A 21,126-nucleotide genomic window follows, 5' to 3' on the forward strand; every position below is an offset into this window, starting at 1 on the left:
TCTGGGAGTTTAAATCTATGTTCAAGTGCTTTTAAGGCATCTGCAATCTCAGCTTTTACCAACTTAAAGCCTGTGTAGTCAAAGTAAAAATAATTATTACTGAGTTGAGTAGCTGTAAGGATGTCCCCTCTGATACCAGATCTGCACCCTCTCACCTTTCAGAGCCAATGGATTACCTTGTTTGTTAGTAAATTAGGCAATTGGTTGCACCGGCTCGCAGCCTTGGGATACTGATTAGATATATATCATAATCCGTTTTACTGAATGACAAATATCTTATGCGGGTAAGTGGTTGGTCTGAGGGGCAATAACGTTCTTGTGAGTTGTTATATACCCCCCTTGGCCTTGTTTGGTAGAAATTTGCTGCCTGCCCTTCCCGAGGGAGCGCGTTTACTACCTCTGCTAATAGGGGGTTTGACAGGTCCCTCCGTTGTTTTACCCGCATTGAAACTGTGTGCCTTGGGTATACATAGAGCTCGGTATGAGCTGAAATGATAGTATTGGTGCTGATGTTATCCACATGTTTTACATGATTCCTGTGTGTACCACGTGCCTCCTCAGATAAATGAATTGGGTTTGTGTTAAGGTCACCAAATTCGTTAAGGTGTCCAGTTTTTTATTTAGAGCTTGGGACATCTTGGTAATATGTTCCCTTAGCTCCTTTATCTCTTCTTTTATAGTGGCGATCTGAGAGTGAGTAAGATTTGGTTCAATGTCCGGTGCACTAGGAGGAGGTGTCAGTGGCAGAGATTTTCCTGTTCTGCAACCATCTAAGGTCCCTAGTACATCAAACCGATTGGTTCATTCTACTGTTGTTGTATGACCTTCTGTGATATAAGTCAATGGCTGTCTCCTAGGTGGAGTGGATATTAGGGAGTTAGCATCATTTACAGGTTGTGGAGCTTACTATTACGTTGTGGTGCTACTCAGTTACTCCTTGATTTAAAAAATGATGAAATATCTCCTTGCACTCCCTTCCCTGATTTGGTCCCCCTGGCTTTTGGACCTAGCAACCCTTCCACCTCCTCCGTTAGTACATCTATTTCGTCAGGTGTACAGTTTTCCACTGCATGTCTTAGTTGTTTTCTTGCTTTCCCCGAATCTTTAACCATTGTGGCCTCTGGGTTAAAATTACTTGTGATAAAAAATCTACTCTGGCATACAACTAGGGTCACTACCTACGGGAACCTTTGCCTTGTGCTGTCAACCAGTCAATGGAAATTTTCTGCCCAGCTCTTCACGTCGACGAGGACGTCACAATTGCATGGCTCCACACTCTGCTCCGCCTGACGTCATCGTGGCAATAAGAAGTCCTCGCCGGCGTGCTGACGTCAGTTCCCTTTTTTCCGCACCTTCGCCGCTAACGTTTTTTTCCTGGCTCTCGAACAGTTACTATTTCGAAGGTGTTCTTGTTGTACTAGTTACAATATCTCCACCAAAGAATTCAGGTTTGAAGCCTTGTCATGAGTGCAGGGGTCAAATGTCAGTCACAGACCCTCATGAGGACTGCTTGTGGTGCCTAAGTTCGTACCACGACTTGGAGTGGTGCGTGTCCTGCCAGTGGATGAACCCGAAGGCCTTAAAAGAGAGAGAGGCTAAGCTCATCTTGGCAAAAGCTAAGAGGGGGCACAAGGGTCATCGAAGATCTAAGGCGAGGGACTCTTCTTCACATAAGTCCTTGAGATCTCATAAGAAGCGGTGCCGGCATGATTCTTGACACCTTTCTTCCAGAGATCGGTCTCGGTCCCCTCTGAGACGACGTCGTACAGCTTGGGAGGTCAGTCCAATGATCACTCCTCAGCCTCAGAGTCCTCAGGCTTCTCTGGCGCCGTCATTGATTGAGGTCGGCGAGTCCTCCGATTCATCTTTCACCTGTGTTAGCTCAGGAGCCGGTGGCGCAAGTTTTGGATCCGACCCAAGATGAGCAGAGGTTTCCTGCCTTCCCAACTCCGGGAGCGGACCCAGCAGCGTTCCTTTATGCTATGTTTAGCATTTTCAACAAGGCTATGGCTCCCACTGGTACACTGGCTGGTCCCACGGGTCCATTAGCTTTCTCATTGGGTTCGCCGGCACTGTACAAACAGGTTCCGTTTGTACTCTTCTATCCGGCTGAAGGTGCTGGTTCGGTGCGATGACTGCGTCGTCCTCTATGATGTTACCGACGGCGCCGATGGAGTCGATGCCGGCACCGGATGGATCTCGGTCAGGACGCAGTGTATCTCCACCATCTCCTCCACCAGAGCATTCATCTGCCTTGAAACCGGCGTCGTCGACATCAGCTAATTCTCTGTCGACGCCGAGATTGGAGGCCAGATTGAGATCAATGAGGACAGCCTTGAGACTCTTGGAGAAGCAGGAATATCAACAACAGTTGTTGGAGAAAGGAGAGATTCCTGAGCCTATGGGGGAATTTCAGGGTCTGGACTCTGCAAGTGTACTATATACATCCCCTGAGTGGGATCGTTCATCCCCAGGCGAATTTACAGAGGAGGCAGCATCTTATCAAAGTGTTATAAGGAAGGCTGCTGAATTCTTGGAACTTCCGTTACCAGCATCAGAGGTGAAGACAAACATCTTGATTGAGGTGTTACATCCTCCCTCTACATCTGCGGAGCCCCTACTCCCTTTTAATGATGCCCTTACTGAGCCCATTTTAGACATTTGGAGGAAACATGTCACAATTCCAGTGGTTTCCAGGACTGTGGCTAGGAGGTACAGAGTTGCTCCTGGGGATCCTCAATTTTTGTCTCAACATCCCACTCCTGAGAGCTTGGTCGTTCAAGCTTCTTATTCTGCCCGATCTGCACCTGGCTTGTTTCCTTCTACTCCATCGGATAGGGAGTCTAAGAGGATGGAGCAAGCAGCTAAGAAAGGTTTCTCCTCATGTAAAATGACCTTGAAATCGGTCAATGCTACCTGTGTGCTGGGGAGGTATGTTCATGCCCTGATGGATACAGCTAGAGCTGTGGTGCCGAGCTTGCCTCAGGATATACAGGGGCACTTTGATGAGCTCCTTATGGACACTCAAGCGGCGGCCAAGCAGATTATCCAGTCGGGTCTGGATACAGCTGATTCAGTGGCCAGGGCAATGGGCACTTCGGTGGCAACCAGGAGGCATGGGTGGCTTAGGTCTTCTGGCTTTTCCACAGATGTTCAAACAACTTTGTTGGACCTTCCGTTTGATGGCAAGAAGTTGTTTGCGTCCAAGGCCGACTCTGCTTTTGAGGGTTTTAAAGACAGCAGGGCTACTGCAAGATCTTTGGGGCTACAGGCTTCAGCATCCTTCTTTTAGATCCTTTCGGAGGTTCAGGGGGTTTGGCCGTGGATCATTTTTTCGTGGAAGGCCACAGTCCAGCATGCAACAGCGGGGCAGGGCTAGAATACGAGGAGCCACCTAGCAGACTCCTGCCTCATCCTCTTCCTCTGGGGGAACCCAACAAGGAAAGCAGCCCTAGTTTTCTATCCATCTTGGATCATGCTTCTCCAGTAGAGGGCAGGATATTTCATTTTCTCCCCCAGTGGGAGTTAGTCACATCGGACTCTTGGGCGCTAAATATTGTGGAGAAAGGTTATGCCCTTCCATTTCGGGAGTTTCTCCCTCACATCCCTCCCCATCATTCATTTTGCTCGTAAGATCATCTCCTGTTGCTTCAGCAAGAGGTGCAATTCCTTTTGTTAAAGGGTGCAGTGGAGTTTGTTCCGAGCAGGAACGGGGTCACAAATGCTATTCGAGATATTTTCTGATTTCCAAGAAGGATGGTCGATTGAGGCCTATCCTGGACCTGAAGATTTTGAATTGGTTCCTCAAACAGGAGAAATTCAAAATGCTGACTCTAGCACAGGTGCTTCTGGCATTGAACAAGGAAGACTGGATGGTGTCTGTCGATTTGCAGGATGCTTATTTTCATATTCCCATTCTGAAGTCGCATAGGAAGTATCTCCGGTTAGTGGTAGGGTCGCAACACTACCAGTTTGCGGTCCTTCCTTTTGGTCTTATTTCCGCACCTCGAGTCTTCACGAAGGTGATGGCGGTGGTCGCAACGGACCTCATAAGGAAGGGAGTATCTGTATTCCTGTACCTGGACGATTGGCTGATGAAAGCCAAGTCCCCAGAGCTTGTGCTGCATCACTTGCTAATGTCAACACAGTTGTTGTTCAGGCTGGGTTTTACGGTAAACGTGCCAAAGTCTCACCTAGGAGCCTTCTCAGCGCCTCCTGTTCATTGGGGCTGTACTGGATACAACATTGAGTCGGGCCTATCGTCCGCCTCAGCGGATTCAGGACATTCAGGCATTGATTCCAATGTTTCAAAAGGGAGCGGCTGTTCCGGTCCTCAAGGTCCTACGTCTGCTCGGTCTGTTCGCTTCTTGCATTCTGGTGGTCACTCATGCACGTTGGCACATGAGGGCTCTCCAGTGGTGTCTCCACAAGCAGTTGTTTCAACATAAAGGGGCTCTTGAGGAGTCGATAACGATCTCCAGAGACGCTGCAGTGGATCTATGATGGTGGGCTGTGGACGACAACCTTTCCCAAGGAAGGCCGTTTTGCCTCCTACCTCTGGGAGGGGAGCTCATCTGAGGGACCTGGAGATCAAAGGTCATTGGTCTCCAGTAGAATAGATGTTTCACCTCAATCTGTTGGAATTACAGGCAATAATTCTGGCTCTGAAGGCTTTTCTCCCGTCCCCTTGCAGTCTGTCAATTCAAGTCTTGACAGACAACACTACCACAATGTGGCAAAGCAACAAGCAGGGAGGAGTAGGGTCGTATCTTCTCTGCAGAGAGGCTCTGCGGCTCTGGTCGTGGGCATAGGGCCATTGTATTTGCATAGTAGCAAACCATCTGCCCAGAGTTCTCAACGTACGTGCTGACAGTCTCAGTCGGCATTTCTCGGCGGATCACAAGTGGCGTCTCCATCCAGACCTGGTTCTTCACATCTTCCAGATGTGGGGATTCCCACAGATATACCTGTTTGCCACTCAGGAGAATGCACACTGCATGTCGTTCTGCAGCCTCCAGTATCCGGTGCAGGGAGTGTTGGGGGACGCGTTTCAGATGTCTTGGTGTGACCAGTTACTTTACGCTTCCTCTCCCCCCCAATACCCTTGATTCCTCGGGTTCTGAGAAAGATTCGGGCTCAAGTCATTTTAATAGCCCTGGATTAGCCAAGAAAGGTGTGGTAAACAGACCTTCTCCAACTCTCACTGGGGCTTCCGCTCCATCTCCCTCACAGGGCAGACCTCCTCTCCCAGTCGCCGGGGCAGGTTCTACACCCCCACCTCCAGAGCCTGCACCTACATGCCTGGAGATTGAACGAGGCAGTCTGAGTTCCTTTTCTGTCCCTCCAGAATTGGTGGATGTTATATTATCGGCCAGGCAACACTCCACCAAGACTGTCTATGCTAACAGATGGGCAAAATTTGTTGCTTGGTGTGGAGAGAATCAAGTTGATCCTTTAAAGGCCCATTTGTCTGATGTTTTGCTTTTTGCCCTTTCCTTGGCACAGAAGATATGTGCAGTTGCGACTGTGAAGAGTTATTTATCGGCGCTGTCGGCCTTTATGTGCCTTCCTGATCAGCCTTCCCTATTTAAGTCTCCTATAGTTATTAGGTTCTTGAGAGGCCTGACTAACAAGTTTCCTCCCAATCTGTTTCTCATGCCTCAGTGGGATTTAAATTTGGTTCTTACTTTTTTAATGGGTTCATCATTTGAGCCTATGCATTCTTGTCCGTTGAGACTTTTAGTTTTGAAAATAGTTTTCCTCACAGCTATCATGTCTGGTAGGCATGTGAGTGAGCTCCCGGCTCTTAGTGTGAAACCTTTTACCTCCTCTCAGGCTGACAAGGTGATGCTGAGAAGCAGGGCGGCTTTCCTTCCTAAGGTTGTCACTCCCTTTCATATGGGGCAATCTGTAACACTCTCGTCCTTTTACCCTCCTCCCCATCCTTCAAAGGAGGAGGAAAGACTTCATCACCTAGATCCAAGAAGGGCTTTGGGTTTTTGCATTGAAAGGACAAAAGACTTTCGTATTGATGATCAACTCTTCATTGGATATGTGGGCAAGATGAAGGGCAAAGCCGTTCACAAGAGAACTCTTTGCAGGTGGGTCATTCTTTGCATAAAGATTTGTAATTCACTGGCAAAGGAGGTTCCTCCTGAAGGCATTAGGGCCCATTCCACCAGGGCTAAGTTTGCCACTTCGGCCTTGGCTAGAGGTGTCCCAGTTGCTGAAAGTTGTAAGGCCGCAGCTTGGGCTTCCCTCCACACTTTTGCAACGCATTGTTGCTTAGACTCGGAAGTTAGGAGGGACGGCCATTTTGCACGTTCTGTTTTACAGGATTGCTTGGTGTGACCGGTCAGGCACTCACCTCCGAGTGCAGGACTGCGTCGGGATTCTATTCATAAGGTGAGGAATCCACAGGTAGTTGTATCCATCAGAAGAACAAGTTACTTACCTTCGGTAATGAATTTTCTGGTGGATGCAGTAGCTACCTGTGGATTCCTCACAGTTCCACCCGCATCCCCGTTGCCTCTCTGGTCATACCAAGACCTCTTTTGCTATAAATGTAGATACGTTTTTGGTGTTTTTTTATATAAACAAATATTGTGATTTATATTTGTATTTAGATTGGTATATATATGTTGTTCTTGTGAAGCTGGTATTCACCTGTTCGCCTTGAAGGCACGTAAGAAATTGAGAAACTGACTTCAGCACACCGGGGAGGACTTTCTATTGCCACGATGATGTCAGACGGAGTCACGTGCGAAGCCATACAATTGTGACGTCCTCGTCAACATGAAGAGCTGGGAAGAAAATGTTCGTCGAATGTTGGTGCATTGGGAGAATTCATAAGGTGAGGAATCCACAGTTAGCTACTGTATCCACCAGAAAAAGCGTTACCAAAGGTAAGTAACTTGTTTATCTCTGTCCTCCGATGGAGCAGAGCCAAGGAGGGTGGCCCTACCCTGCTGCATCCTCTCACTTACAGGCTCAGGATGGGCCCGGGCTTTGCCTGGGTGCGTCCTGCACAACAGGATGAAGAGGAGTTTTTTTTTAGCTCTGTGGGCCAGGTGTGCTCAGGGACCACCTCCTGGGGCCCAGAACCTACTGTAGATGTAGTCCCTCACTCAAGGCAACAGCAGAAACAATGCTGGCTTCCCATGCGGCAGAATGAAGAGGCACTTTTTATAGCGCTGTGGGCCAGGTGAGCTCAGGAGCCGCCTCCTGGGGGCCAAAGCCTGCTGGTAGATGTAGTCCCTCACTTGTGGCAACAACAGGAACAATGCTTGCTTGCCACGCAGCGGGATGAGACGGGATTTTTATACCAATGTGGGCCAGATGTGCTCAGGGACCAACTCCTGGGACCCAGAGCCTGCTGGTAGATGTAGTCCCTCACCTGTGGCAACAACAGGAGCAATGCTGGCTTCAATTCTAACTATTTGGTTTGATATAGCGCTTGCTACTTGCAGTCAACTGGTCGTGCTAGACGGGGGAAAGAAACAAGTTCAGGCTAACCGAGATACAGGGACCAGGTTAGTCCTGCTAAAAAGTTAACTTCTCAAAGTCTGGCGCCAAGAGTCCAGTTTGCGGCAAAGGAGGCCAAGGAACAAGGAGAGCGTCGTGGATATTCACCGCTGTAGCAGGCCTGGTGTTGTGGACGGTCGTTGCTGTAGCACTAGGACCCAGTCAGACACTGCAGACAGTTGTTGCTGGAGCTTTGCATTACCAGTCAATGCATACTGTTTTTGCTTTAGCATGAAGTGCAGATTTTGCATTGCTGGTTGCTGCAAGTGGTCACTGTAGTGCCAAGAGTCAGGTTAATCAGAGCTTCACATTGACGGTCATCAGCAGCGGCAGAGTCGTAGCGTGAATGTGTCCGTTTGGGGTCACAAAGAGCCCAAAACTTTAGGATTTCACCTTTTCTTGTAGATAGGTGCACTATGATGCCAGCCAAAGGACCAGGACCTGGGGAGCCACCTCATGGGGATCAGGGACTCAATCTAGCAGAGGCCAGCAAGGCTCAGGCAGCTCCAGCTGCAGCAGGTCAACTGGACTGTTGTAGGGAAGCCTCTCTAGCTTGTTGTGTCCTGTAGTTCAGACAGGAGGTCATTTACTGACCACTGGATTCACTATGGTAGCCTGGGGTGAAGGGAGCAGGTCCAGTCTTCCTTCTCATTGAGCAGGGCAGGCCTCAAGCAGCAGGTCAGTCTTCTGGGGAACAAGGCAGGCCTCAAGCACAGGGCAGCCCTCTAGGGGAAAAGGGCAGGCCTTAAGTAGCAGGGCAGTCCTCTGGGGAACAGTGCAAACCTCAAACGGCGGGACAGTCCTCTCCGACAAAAGGCAGTCCGTCTGTAATGTCCAGGAGTACACTGTTGAGTTTGCTCAGCAGGTCCAATATGTATACCTGGTACCAGTCTTTAAAGTGGGGGTACCCCCTATACTGTCACCACAACTGGTTCTGGAAAGTTCTTTCCCTCCCCTGGGTTCCAAGATGTCTGGAGTGACAAACGACTGCTGTCAGATTCCTTTGTGTGTTGCAGAAGCAAAGCCCTTTGAAATGTAAGTGGGGCTTGGTACAACCATTCTGTCCATATCTAATCCTATTTTGTGTTACTGTCTGAAAGGAATATACAAATCCCAACAGCAGAGTCATTCAGTGATTTGAGCCCGGATACTGGCAGAAGGCGCAAATAGACAAGAAAATGCTAACTTTTTAAAAGTGGCATTTTCAGAATTGTGCCTTTAAATCCGGCTTTACCCTTGAAGAGATTTTAATGTTACAATTTGTTTGAGTCTAAATATCATATGTCTATCACATCCTAATAAAAATTATCACTTATTAAACAGAATAAGGTCACATCACATTGGTGAATGGGTAAGATAGGCCTTACAGTAGTGAAAAACGACTTCAGGAGTTTTTCAGTACTAGGAAGTGTAAAACTTAAACCCACACGTCCTACTTTTTAAATACAAGGCACCCTGCATTATAAGCCTTTAGATCCTACTTTAGGGTTTACTTATATGTATTGAAAAGAAAAGGTTTAGGCCTTATATGTATCGAAATGGCAGTTTAAAACTGCACTACAGGCTGCAGTGGCAAGCCTGAGTCATGTGTTATAAGGCTACTTTAGAGGGTGGTACAAAGAATACTGCATTTAATTTGCAGGCCCTGTGTACATGTAGTGCCATTTTCTAGGGACTTGCAAGTGAAATAAATGTGCCAATTAGGTGTAAGCCAACTTCACCATGTTTGAAGGTGGGAACACAAGCAGTTTAGCACAGGTTAGCAGTGGTAAAGTGTGCAAGTCATAATGCCAACAAAACAGGTCCAGCAATTAAAGGCAGACGTCTGGGGGAGACTTGGCAAAAAAGGCCAAGTCCAACACTCCTCCGAAGGCCCTTCAGTAAATTTAACAGAGACTTTAGATCCCCCTCAGACCCACTGCTGACAAGGCCCTTTAATAGGTTTGTACAAATGTAACAAATTTCTCTCTGTTCTTTTGATAAAGTCCTTCCCTGTATTTGCACAGTGCGATATCTCTTACAGTTCCTCTAATGAGTGTGATCAATACATTTATATAGGACAGTGGTCGCTCTCAGTCATAGCTCCTGGTTAGGCTTTATCATGCAGTGAGCTTGTGAGATGAATTCCTCCAGAGTACCCTTGATTAAGCCCTTTGGCAGTGCAGGGTGGCAAAGTATTTCTCATGCTACTAATGAGATCCTTTGATTGGCACGTACAGGTTAGTGAGGTCCTGTTCAGTTCACTTCTCCTGTTTAGACCTTTAACAGTCTTGCCTTGGGTGGTATATTTTCATGTAATCCTTATAAGTCCAATTAATACAGTTCTGCAGTATGGGGTGATCTTCCTCATATTAATGATAAGGCCCTTTGATAGACTTCTATATGATGATCAGTTCCATCTAAGTCCTGAGAGCTCTTGTTTCCAGAGCTTAGGTTACCTGCATATTATATTATTTTGTATGCATCCTGGGAGCTAATCACTCTTATCTTTGACATTTTTAGAGGCTTTTGATGTATATGAAGAAATCCGACCACCTGATCCGCCTTCCAAGCCGCCTGATCAGCTTCACACCGGCACAGAAACTCAAGAATCTACTAAATATACACCAAGTATGTATTGTGTTTGACATATCCTGCTTGGTGTATACTGCATACTGGTTAAGTATCATACATTCTATGTTAGGCTTCCGATATCCTTGCTCGTGCCATGTTTGTGTGTGCGTCTTTGTCATTTTTATCTTTGTGTGTGTTTGTCTACCTATGTGTGCGTATGCTAGCTTGTCACTTTTTATGCTGTCTGCGTGCTTCTTAGAGTTTATGCCTGCCATGGTTTTAGTATGCTTCTTACCGTTGCAATGGTGAATTTCCTGAAGTCAGAAGCAGGGATAGGAAAGCTTATCCATAACACGCTATCAGATCACATATTTCAGAGGTAAAACATACATTCCTCCCTGCACCTTGTCTCTCTTGAAAACTTTGGCAAAGCACAGGAATTGGCTTCTAAGTAGTTCCCAGATTTGTTGTTCTCTCTTCTGCCATGTTGGGAATTATTTTAGCCACTTCTTATTGATTGTCATATATTTTTTATGAAAAACATTATTTTGCCTCTCTCTGTTGTATGCTATTCACCTCCAGTTTCAAACATTGCTTTGCTTGTAGCAGACAGTTATCTGTGGCTAACCCACCTCAACCTTATAATATTTGTACAAAATTGGGTTATTAGTTGAGGGGGTAAGTACCCACCTCAAGTTATAATGACAATCATTGACAGGGCGAACCACTAAATTCACTGAAAAAACATTGAGCTCAACTTTCTAGTAGCGAAGGCACAGAGCAGAAATGCATGAAATAGAGGCAATGTGTGAGTGTTTATGCAGTACTAATACAGTAATAAAGTTAAAATGCAAAACAATAACAATCCCAAATGAATCAAGAGAAGTAGAGTGAAATTTAATAAACAAAACAACACCAAGATGCCAAACATCCAATAAGGGGAACTGAAGGTATGAGTTTTTTAAAATTTGTAAGTAGAAATACCACCAAGAAGCAAAGTGATGAGGATGGTCATGGTAGATCAGGACCTTGGCCCAATTTGAAACTGTTAGACTTGTCATCCTTGGTGTGGTCTCCCTTGACTTTTTGCCTCTGTTTCCCAGGTTGTTGATGTGTGCTGGACCCTGTTTTTGCTCTTTTTTGTTACTCTGGGCACTTTACCACTTCTATCCAGTGCTAAAGTGCAAGTGCTCCTATAAGAAATGTGTATGTAATTGGTTCATCCATGATTGGCATATTTGATTTACTGGTAAGTGCCTAGTAGAGTGCACTAGAGGTGCCCAGGGCCTGTAAATCAAATGCTACTAGTGGGCCTGCAGCACTGGTTGTGCCACCAACATTAGTAGCTCTGTAAACATGGCTCAGACCTGCCACTGCAGTGTCTGTTTGTGCAGTTTTTAAACTGCCAATTCGACTTGGCAAGTGTACCCACTTGCCAAGCCTAAACCTTCCCTTTTCTTACATGTACGACACCCCTAAGGTAGGCCCTAGGTATCCCCATGGGCAGGGCGCAGTGTGTGTTTAAGGTAGGACATTTTCCAATGTGTTTTATATGTCCTAACAGTAAAATACTGGTAAATTCGGTTTTCACTGTTACAAGGCCTATCCCTCTCATAGCTAGCATGGGTGCTGCCTTTAAATATGATTAAAGTGTAGATTCCCTTTGGGAGCGGATAGACTTGTGAAATTTGGGGTCTCTGAGCTCACAATTTAAAAATACATCTTTCAGTAAAGTTGATTTTAAGATTGTGTGTTTGAAAATGCCCCTTTTAGAAAGTGAGCATTTTCTTGCTTAAACCATTCTGTGACTCTGCCTGTTTGTGGATTCCCTGTCTGGGTCAGTTTGACAGTTGGGCTGTTTGCACCTCTCTCTAGTCAGTGACACAAAGGGAGCTGGGGTGTAGCCTGCATATTCTGATGAGCCATTTGTGCTAGGAGGGAGGGGAGAAGTGGTCACTCACACCTGAAAGGGCTGTGCCTGCCCTCACACAATGCAGTCTCCAACCCCCTCGTGTGTGTCTGGGGCCTGGCCTGGGCAAGGCAGGCTTTCACAAACAAGAGAGACTTTGCTTTGAAGTAAGCCTGCTTCAAAGGGCAAAATGGGTATAAGAAGGGCACCCAAAACCAAAGACTTTAGATCACTTCTGGAAACCAAGAGGAACCTCTGCCTGGAGAAGAGCTGAGGAGGAAGAGCTGCCCTGTCTGTGACCGTGCTTTCTGTTCTGGAGCTAGCCTGCAGTTGCTGCTTCTGCCTGTGCAAGAGGACAAAGACTGGACTTTCTGTGCCTTCCTGCTTGTGAAGAATTCTCCAAGGGCTTGAAACTGAGCTTGCCTCCTGTTGTTGAAGTCTCAGGGACAACAAAGACTTATCTCTGGCAGCACCTGAGCCTCTGCTGAGACTCCTGCCCTGACAAGTGGTGCCCTATCCAGCTCCTGGGGCCTTGACAGGTGAAGCTGGTGGACCAAGGTTGGAAATCCACGCACAGATCGCCGTGCTGGGAAATTCCGACGCAACCTCTGAGAGCAGACACTCGTCATGGCTGACGGAGGCTGCAACGACGCAACATCGCTGGGCGCTGAAAAACAACGCAAGCCTGCCCGGACCCGAGGTGCTTTGTCCGGATCGATGCATCGCTCTCCTGCGGGGAAAGAAACGACGGACGCCGATCGGACTGGAGAAGGAGAAAGACGCATGATCTCGCTTGCAGGTGAGAAATCGACGCACCACTTACCTTTTTCGGCGCACACTCGCCCATGCAGGTTATTTGGACGCGACCCAGGTACATTTTCAGGCTAACAGCGATGGCGTTGTGTTTAAAAGAACCTGAAGACTCTTTTTACTTTTTAATTAATAACTTGACTTGTGTATGGTGGATTTTTGTCGTTTTGGTCTTGTTTTGTTTAGATAAGTATTTTCCATTTTTCTAAACCTGTCTTGTGTCATTTTGTAGTGTTTTCATTGAATTACTATGTGTGTGTTGGTACAAATACTTTACACCTAGCACTCTGAGGTTAAGCCTGCCTGCTTGTGCCAAGCTACCAAGGGAGTGAGGGGGGGGTTAGCTGAAGGTGTTTCTCTTTTACCCTGACTAGAGTGAGGATCCTTGCTTGGACAGGGGGTAACCTGACTGCCAACCAAAGACCCAATTTCTAACAGACACTGACCGCATTGGAATGCAGGTTGAATACACTAACCTGGTTCCTCCTGGTCAAAGATTTTACTTTCTGACTTTAGTCCTTTTAGTCCCATTCCACCACAGAGTACACTCCTAAGACCCACCAGAACCTCAGAGGAGGCACTTAGAGACTCACAATGTGACAAATGAGGCCAACAGAAGGGCCATGCTACAAAAGGCCAGCTGGGCAATTGCAGGAAAAGACCCCTTGTAGCTTGTTATGCTCCTGTAGCTTTAACAGGAGCTCATCCTTATGACTCTGGGAGTCCATTTCTTTTTCCTGAGTACAAAAGAGAGCAAGTCGAGTTCTCCATGTTGTAGATAGCAGGTTCAGTCCATTTATTATCTTCCTGAAGTCCACCATGTTGTAGATAGCAGGTTCAGTCCATTTATTATCTTCCTGAAGTCCAAGTGTGTTCTTAACTGGGTTCCTGAAGGTGCCACACTTATGCCTGACCTCAAGGATGCCCTAACCGATGGGGTGAAAGGTTCCCGGGGCTAACCATACCTACGTTGGGCATTTTCAAGATGGAAGAATTCTTTAGTCACACTAAAACTGGACTGTGGAGGCTGGGTGTGTGGGGGTGGGTGTGTGTGTGTGTGGTGTACTACGGTAATCACAGTGTCTTCCCACATCTGACATCCAAAATCCAGTTTAATGCAGTCCCTGTACCCACAACATTCTCAGAGACAGAAGGCTGGTACAACAAAGCTGAGCTTTCAGCAGCCAGACAGTAGATACTCACAAATTGTTTTGTTATTCTTTGAATTGTGTTCCAAAGGTTAAACGTAAACCTAGCAGACCTGTCAAACATGCTGTGACACTGCAATGTCAAAAGAGGCACACTGTAATTGTCTGGGAACACAACAGAAGGGCCCAGGTGTCAGTTAACATTTGTCTGTGACAGGGGAGGCCTCAAGTGCGCCCCAAGTGTCATATTAAAAGCCCCAGAAGACTGGTCAAACATCACGCAACACCTTATTGTCAAAAAGTATCCTCCCTGTCCCCCTTGCACATTCTGTTATGTTCAAAGACGCCATCTCTGACCAATCAGGGCAAACTATTATTTTCCTCCTTGGAGTAAGTTCACACCTCCTTCATGCCTATTTAAATACTAATTACTGGCTGGCTGAAATGGGAGAACAGATGTAACTTCCAGGAGCTTCCAGCAGGGCAAAGTTAACTTTTTTAAAGTTATATAACTTCACCATTGAATTGCTATTTACCAACTTTTCAAAAATAACCATTTAAATATTTTTCTAGCTAGTCCCATTCTTGAGATACTGGATAAGCATTTAATATTGCAACCCAGTGTTTTCTTATGGACAGCCAAACCTGTTACAGTGAAAATAGTTTGATGGCTTTTTTACTGTAAGGACATGATTAAAAATAAACGTTTCTGTGTCTTACTTTTAAATATCATGTACTATGCCTTTAAAGGTTTACTTAGGGGTGACTTTATAATATTTAAAAGGAAGATTTAGGTCTGTTAAGAAGGATTATTTTGCCCTGTAAATTTTGCAGTTAAAACCTGCACAACCAGGCCTCTGGTAGCAGACCTCCATTCATGTTTACATTGTTACTGTAGAGGATTACACAGTGGGTGCTGCAGTCCACTTGTGACATTTAAATTACAGACCCTGGGCACCATACACTAGGGACTAATAGGTAAGTTAAATTTGCCAATCAGGAGAATACCAGTTTGCCATGTTGAAAGAAGGAGCACCGGCACTTTACCACTGGTTAGCAGGGGTAAAGTGGACCTAGTTCTATAGCCAGCAAAAAATTCAGCATAAAGGCAAAATAATTCAAGTTGACCCTGGAGAAAGGGCACATTTCCAACAACACTGACTGCAGTATTTGTCTGTCTTTATTGAAAAAGGATTATTACCAATGCCATCTCAATTGGGTAAGTCAGATTCAGTAGAAACTGTGATATTGCAACAAGCCAAAACCTTTCGGTATGATACCCAACTTTCACCCTATTTCAGTAACCTCAGCTGTTCATGTAGGGAGTCTTACTTTAGGTGCATACAGAAACGTTTTTAGTTGAAACCCTAGAGACTCCGTGGTAATGGGTGACTAGTGCACTACTGATAAGATCATATGGTATTGTGGTAGGGTGCTTCTCATTATGTACAATTTCAGATATCTGTTGGCCTTTGGATAAATATAATCGCAAAAGACAAGAGTTAGTCCCTATTGAAAGGCATTAAAGTCCTGATCTATCCTTGAAGGCAGCATTGAGAGTTGAGCTTCCTCAACATCCCTGTCAAAAGCAGACAAGTATCGTTGAATCTTGTGTTTGTAACAGAGGCTTGGTTTATTTAGCATTCATACCATCTTATTGTTGCACGTTCACTAACCAAGTAGTATGAAATGCTAGCAAAACACCACATGATTGAAAGAGCAGGGCAAATCACTCTAGTTTTTTTTCCTGAGATATTATACTGTAAAACTAATAGTAATGAAATGCTAGCTGTTTGTATAATGCTAGCTATTTATTGTTTTCCATCCCCTTCGTATTTGTGCACACTTTTTCTTCTCTATCTCTCAGTGTCACTTGTCACTTTCTATTATGCTGTTTCAGTTCCTCTCAGTGACTCTATGCTATTGTCCAAGTTCTTATGGGATGATATTTGGTTTGTTGATATCACACACCCCTATCGACAGAAGCTTCTGTACAATTTCACTACTGAATTTCACTATGAAGAATTTGTCCCATTGTTTCACTTCGTGTCCTCACAGCCAGGGCCTCATATTAGGTGTGATGCTCATGGCAGCTTCTCTTCCAGATGGGACAACAACGATCTAAAACTATCTGCAAAAAGTTCTCTATTACTTTAAGGATTCAAACATTGTCTTCCACAGTCTGAAATTAAATGAGAACACAATTACTCCATGCAGTCCAGATTAGAATATGCTTGTTACCTCTATTTGTGCAGAAAAGTCTGTGTAAAGCACTAAACTTTGATGTGGAAGCCAACTACTTTCAGATGCTGCTGTATCCCTAATTCTTTGTTCTTTGCCAAGCTCCATCAGAGCAACCATGTAATGACCTCTATCTTGTCACTAAACTCCAGGCCATTTATGTACCTCAGCAGTTAATAGAGGACTCTCTCAAGTGGATGTCCTTACATAGAGCAATTTATTGTCATTCTGGAGTTTTTCAGCCACTGGATAATCGACTAGTTTCTGTAAACACTATCATGGACCTGCCTAATACCAGATCACCTTGAGCCGGTGCTGCTGTAGCACTGTGATAAGTTATGTATGCAGCTGCTAGCCTGATATGAGGGCTAGGCCTGGCAATGGAGGACTGCACGCTAAATATTGTTTATATCATGGTGTTGTATTCTATATACAGTGAATCTTTTGGCTGCTCATGTGCTCTGGATTACAATGTACATGTATGTTTGAAAACTCAATAAAAACGTATGAAGAAAATAGCTTCGGAAACACTTCCTAAAAATATTCTTCAGTTCATCAGTTTATTACACTTGATTCTGGTTTACCACACATTTACATGCACATTTTGGTGAAAGTGGTGATAGGATCTCAATCACTATGAGATTGTGGTAATTCATCTAATTAGGCTATAAGTTGACAGCAGTGGGGCTGGGACATTGGTCTTATAAGCCAAATGGGGGTAGCTCCCTAGATAATCATGCAGCACTTTGTGGCCTCCACAGGAATAAAGTGTAAATAACGACTACAATGTCATAAATACCTTTTTTCAGCCTTAAACGCTATCAAACAAGCCATCTCCTTGGCAAGAAATTGAAAAATTAGAGATCAACCCCTCAGCTATAGCCTGGCTTTAGTAATATGTATTGCTTTGCTCTTAATTGGTTATCCTTACTTGTTTTTCCTTGTGACCTCTGCCCCATTCCTCTGTTGTTCAGCAGCGGTCTGCTGTAAAGAGATCATTTGTTTATATCAGTGGTTCCTGAACCTTTTCAACCCGCAGCTCCCTTGACCTTTTGGCCACGGCTCCCCATTATGTTACTTTTTTTTGGTGGATGAGGGTATGTAAACCCAACTTCAGGGGTGCTTCCATTTTCCTCCCTGGGAATAACTGGGATGAAGCCAATGAAAGTATTCTAATCATAGATGTAACAAAACAAAAATATAACAGTTGTTTAACAAAAAAAACTTTAATGAAGTCAGAAACATTATGAACTGTGCTTGGAAATCCTGTACTGGAGGGGAATGTGTCCAGTACAAATCCTATGCTAGCTAGCATACACTCTTCTCTGCACACTGGTGTGTGACTGTGCGTCGCACAAAGCATCCTGTCTGTTGGCAGATTTGGGGATGACACCAGCAGCATGCCATTCTTATCTGTATATGGTGCAGCACTGTGTTGTCTCTTTCATGCAACAATGCACAGCAACATTTTATGTTTCTTTCTGTTGTGTGAAATCTTAGTAAATTTGAGCCTATATGTCAATGTCCCTTTGAGTACTATCAATAGCATGTATTGGTCTTTTTTCAGTATGACTTTACCTTCATTGCATGTTCCCTTTTTTTGCATATTCCATTTGTTTATTCTCGTATCTTTATTGCTTTGAGGAGCCTAGCTTTAAAAATATGATCTCTGTAGGCTTGCTACCTTTGGTGGGTTGCAATAATATGCATTACCAATGAAATAATGCTGACCTGTCTTTTTTCTGACAGTTGATTTTTTTTATTGCTATAAGTTTCCTTCTGTCAGCATCTTACTATATAAATCTTTGGCTTGTGCACCAAGATAACAGTTTTTCGAATAAAAGTAACGGGAGGAACAGCACTTAAGTTATTGGTAAATTACTGTGAGTAGTAATGTTTTGCTCTTTAAAGGTAAGTGCATTTCTGTTAAAACTGAGGGTCAATTATTGCTGTTATAATTATTGCTCTGACAAGTTAGCACTGTGTTAAGTTTATGGTAATCACTATTGCTGGTGACAGCAAATTCTACTCTTCTAGTCGATCAAACATAATATACAGTCAGAAAGTAGTAGTAATAACTTGAAAAGCACCCTCAGGTCTGAGCATTTGCAATGTAGGTCACACAGATGTTCTACAGAACAGAAGGTGAATAAGGCCTGGCGGGGCAGGCTACATGATCCTCATGGTTATAGTAAAAAGCTTTTGGTTCCAGTCAGATGTACCAAGATCTACCTGCTGTCTTGAACAAAAGAACTCAGCAGAGAGTTCCCAGCTTCCTATGGCACTCCAATTATAGGTCATTGCTTTTACAACAAAATTAATAAATTAAACGAATTGAACTGCTCGCTGCATTCTCCCCATATTTATTTTCGACTTTGGCATTGAAAAGTGCATGGAAGCCTAATTTTCTAGCGGAAAAACCTGTACGCATTTATTATGCAATCCTTTGTGAACAGAACTGGAGTGCATTATATTTTTTACACGAGATGGTGGTTCAGGAAATAATTTCAAGGTCCACACTCTATTTTAATTTCTTGCCAGAAATTCCACATTCACCGGCTACACGAGCTGTGCTCCTAAACAAGAAAACCGGTTTCTGATCTTTTGTGGGCGAGCGCAAAGCGCTCCGCCCATTCTGTAATCTCTCTTTGGGCTTCAAACCACGCCCATGTCACGTTAGTCACTTACATTGGTTCGTGGGCTTGCCTGTTAAAATCCGCTTGCTTTAATTTGTGAAAGGAATGCATACGTCATGCCTTTTCCGGTGTTTAGCCCACCTACACAGCACTGGTAAACTACTAAAAACATGCGAGGCTCGATGTTTTAGCCTAGGGTCCGGACTACTTTCTCTGTTTATTTTCCAAGTAGCGCAATCGTGCTGCGTTTATTTTCATTACAACGCTAATAGCTCTAACTCGAGCAAATATGTGACTCATTGCATTGAAAATGCTTGTTTAATGGAGGGCATCACCAAAGTTTTAGTATGCAGTTGACGAATTACACCAGTGGTATTCGGTAATGATGCAGCTCACAGTGCACCTGGCTTGTTTTCATGGTGCACCGGGGTGCAGAGGCGAACAGATTGGGAACCACTGGTTTATATGTCTTTTATGCTGACACTCATTTTCAAAAATCTAAAGTTAAAGCTCAGTAAGACAGCAGTCTTGTCTATAAATGGAGGAGCACTCAGTTGCATTTGCAAGCAGGAGAATCTTGTGAAATGGCAGCCCATTGTATGAGACAAATACCATTGAGTATTATTTGTAATCCTTGTTCGTTCCTCTTGAATCAGAGTCCATAATTCATATGAAGTGGTAAACCATTTTTTACTTTGTATTGACAAAATAAATAATTGAATACAGTTGATCCAGTGATGACAAATTACAGATGCCTCGGCTGACACGTACATTAACTTTTTCAAGGCTGTTAAGATAACATGAGTAAAACACAACATGTCATCTGAAATTATTACTGAATATTTATATTGTTACATGTTGTTTGCCTATGCCCATGTCCATGTGAAAAAAACTAAAATTTAAACAATATTTTATCTTAAATATATTTATTTATTAATAAAATAGGTACAAATACTAACCATATGCTCAAGCCATCACCAAGGTGGATAGAAGGTTACGATTAGTTAAAAATGTGCTAAGGATAATTTGTGACTCGTACATTCAAAGCCAACCCCCTATGGTCAATTCATTGTGAGGGCAAGAAGAACAAATTAAAAGAAATAGTTTCTGGAAAGAGCATTGATCATGTACGCAAAGTGATCCGACTCTAAGGAAATTTCTTTCTACAGCGCCTAAAGAAAAAGAATGCAGAATCCTTGGTCATCCTTACTTGTTTTTTTGTTGTGACCTCTGCCCCAGTCCTGTGCTGTTCTGCAGTGGTCTGCCATGTCACTACTCTGTAAAACATCTATATATTGGTAACTGGCCTGTGTTCAGAGCAACTTCCCAAAATATGAGAAAAGCTTCCATTCAAAAGAATAGTGGTCCGACGTGTTTAGAATTCACATTTGGATGTTCCCATAGAGATACAGTCTAGGGGTGAGCAAAGGTAAATTAGCACCAGAGTAACTGGCTGTAATTAAAGAAGAACTTTAGAAGTATGGATACTAGTATTCTTTTATTATAGTCAGAGAAACAAGACAAAACCATCTTGAAAAAAGGAAAAGAAAATAAACCTACCAAAATTTACGTATTAGAAGTAATTATAACATCTATCCCCAACCCTAGGGGAAACCTCATCTAGTAAGAACAGCACAATAGAGCTTGATGAGTCAATAGATGCCAGGAGAACCAAGATAGACAGGAATCAATATTGAAAAAACTCTGAAAAACTGCACACGAAGCAAGCATTTAGAAGAAGATGAAAACATATAAATCTTTGAAACTGCTCCTTGTCCCATTTATGTACAGAAAAAGGTCACCAGATCCATGTAAGGTAACTCGCAAGCCTATAGAAAGACCCCTACATATTTAATTTCTGTAAAAAATACTGTAGCCATGTACTGTTGATCAAATTGTTCACCCCAAAACTGTATATTATTCTTATTTAGCAATAAGGGAGGTCATGCATATCATTTCGCTAATCGTGCATGTAAAAAGCCAAAACGGATTAACTTGGACATTGATCATTCCTGGGTACACCAGTCAGAAAAAGCCATCAAGTTCTGTTTGATAGACATTTGGCTCACTACAATTTCTTTTAAGTTTTGCCATTTCGCCATATGGAATGGCTGACTGCTGTGGTGTGCTAACTAGTCGCACAGTGCAGTGCATTGCAAGCTGAGGGTTTACAGTATATTCTCATTTGGACCTTCTATTTTTATATGTCATTTATAAAACACAGCTGTCACTCTCAAGGGAGCATCCTGGTGCTGATGGGGCTCAAAGGTGGAAAAAGTCTGCTAAGAGAGAGGGACTCCTAGTC

At 44.1% G+C, this 21,126-nt stretch overlaps 1 protein-coding gene across 4 annotated transcripts in view; it reads left to right on the plus strand.

Annotated features, from left to right (window-relative positions):
- The window catches only part of ACIN1 (apoptotic chromatin condensation inducer 1), a 729,433-nt gene that overhangs the window by 106,395 nt on the left and 601,912 nt on the right, over window positions 1-21,126 (plus strand). For all 4 annotated transcript variants that reach the window (XM_069238220.1, XM_069238221.1, XM_069238222.1 and 1 more), the window contains exon 4: window positions 10,027-10,134. In XM_069238220.1, coding sequence (XP_069094321.1) covers window positions 10,027-10,134 — 108 coding nt within the window. The remainder of the gene's footprint in view (window positions 1-10,026; window positions 10,135-21,126) is intronic.

This window comes from Pleurodeles waltl, chromosome 6 (genome assembly GCF_031143425.1).
Source record: "Pleurodeles waltl isolate 20211129_DDA chromosome 6, aPleWal1.hap1.20221129, whole genome shotgun sequence".
In the NCBI taxonomy this organism is placed as follows: domain Eukaryota; kingdom Metazoa; phylum Chordata; class Amphibia; order Caudata; family Salamandridae; genus Pleurodeles; species Pleurodeles waltl.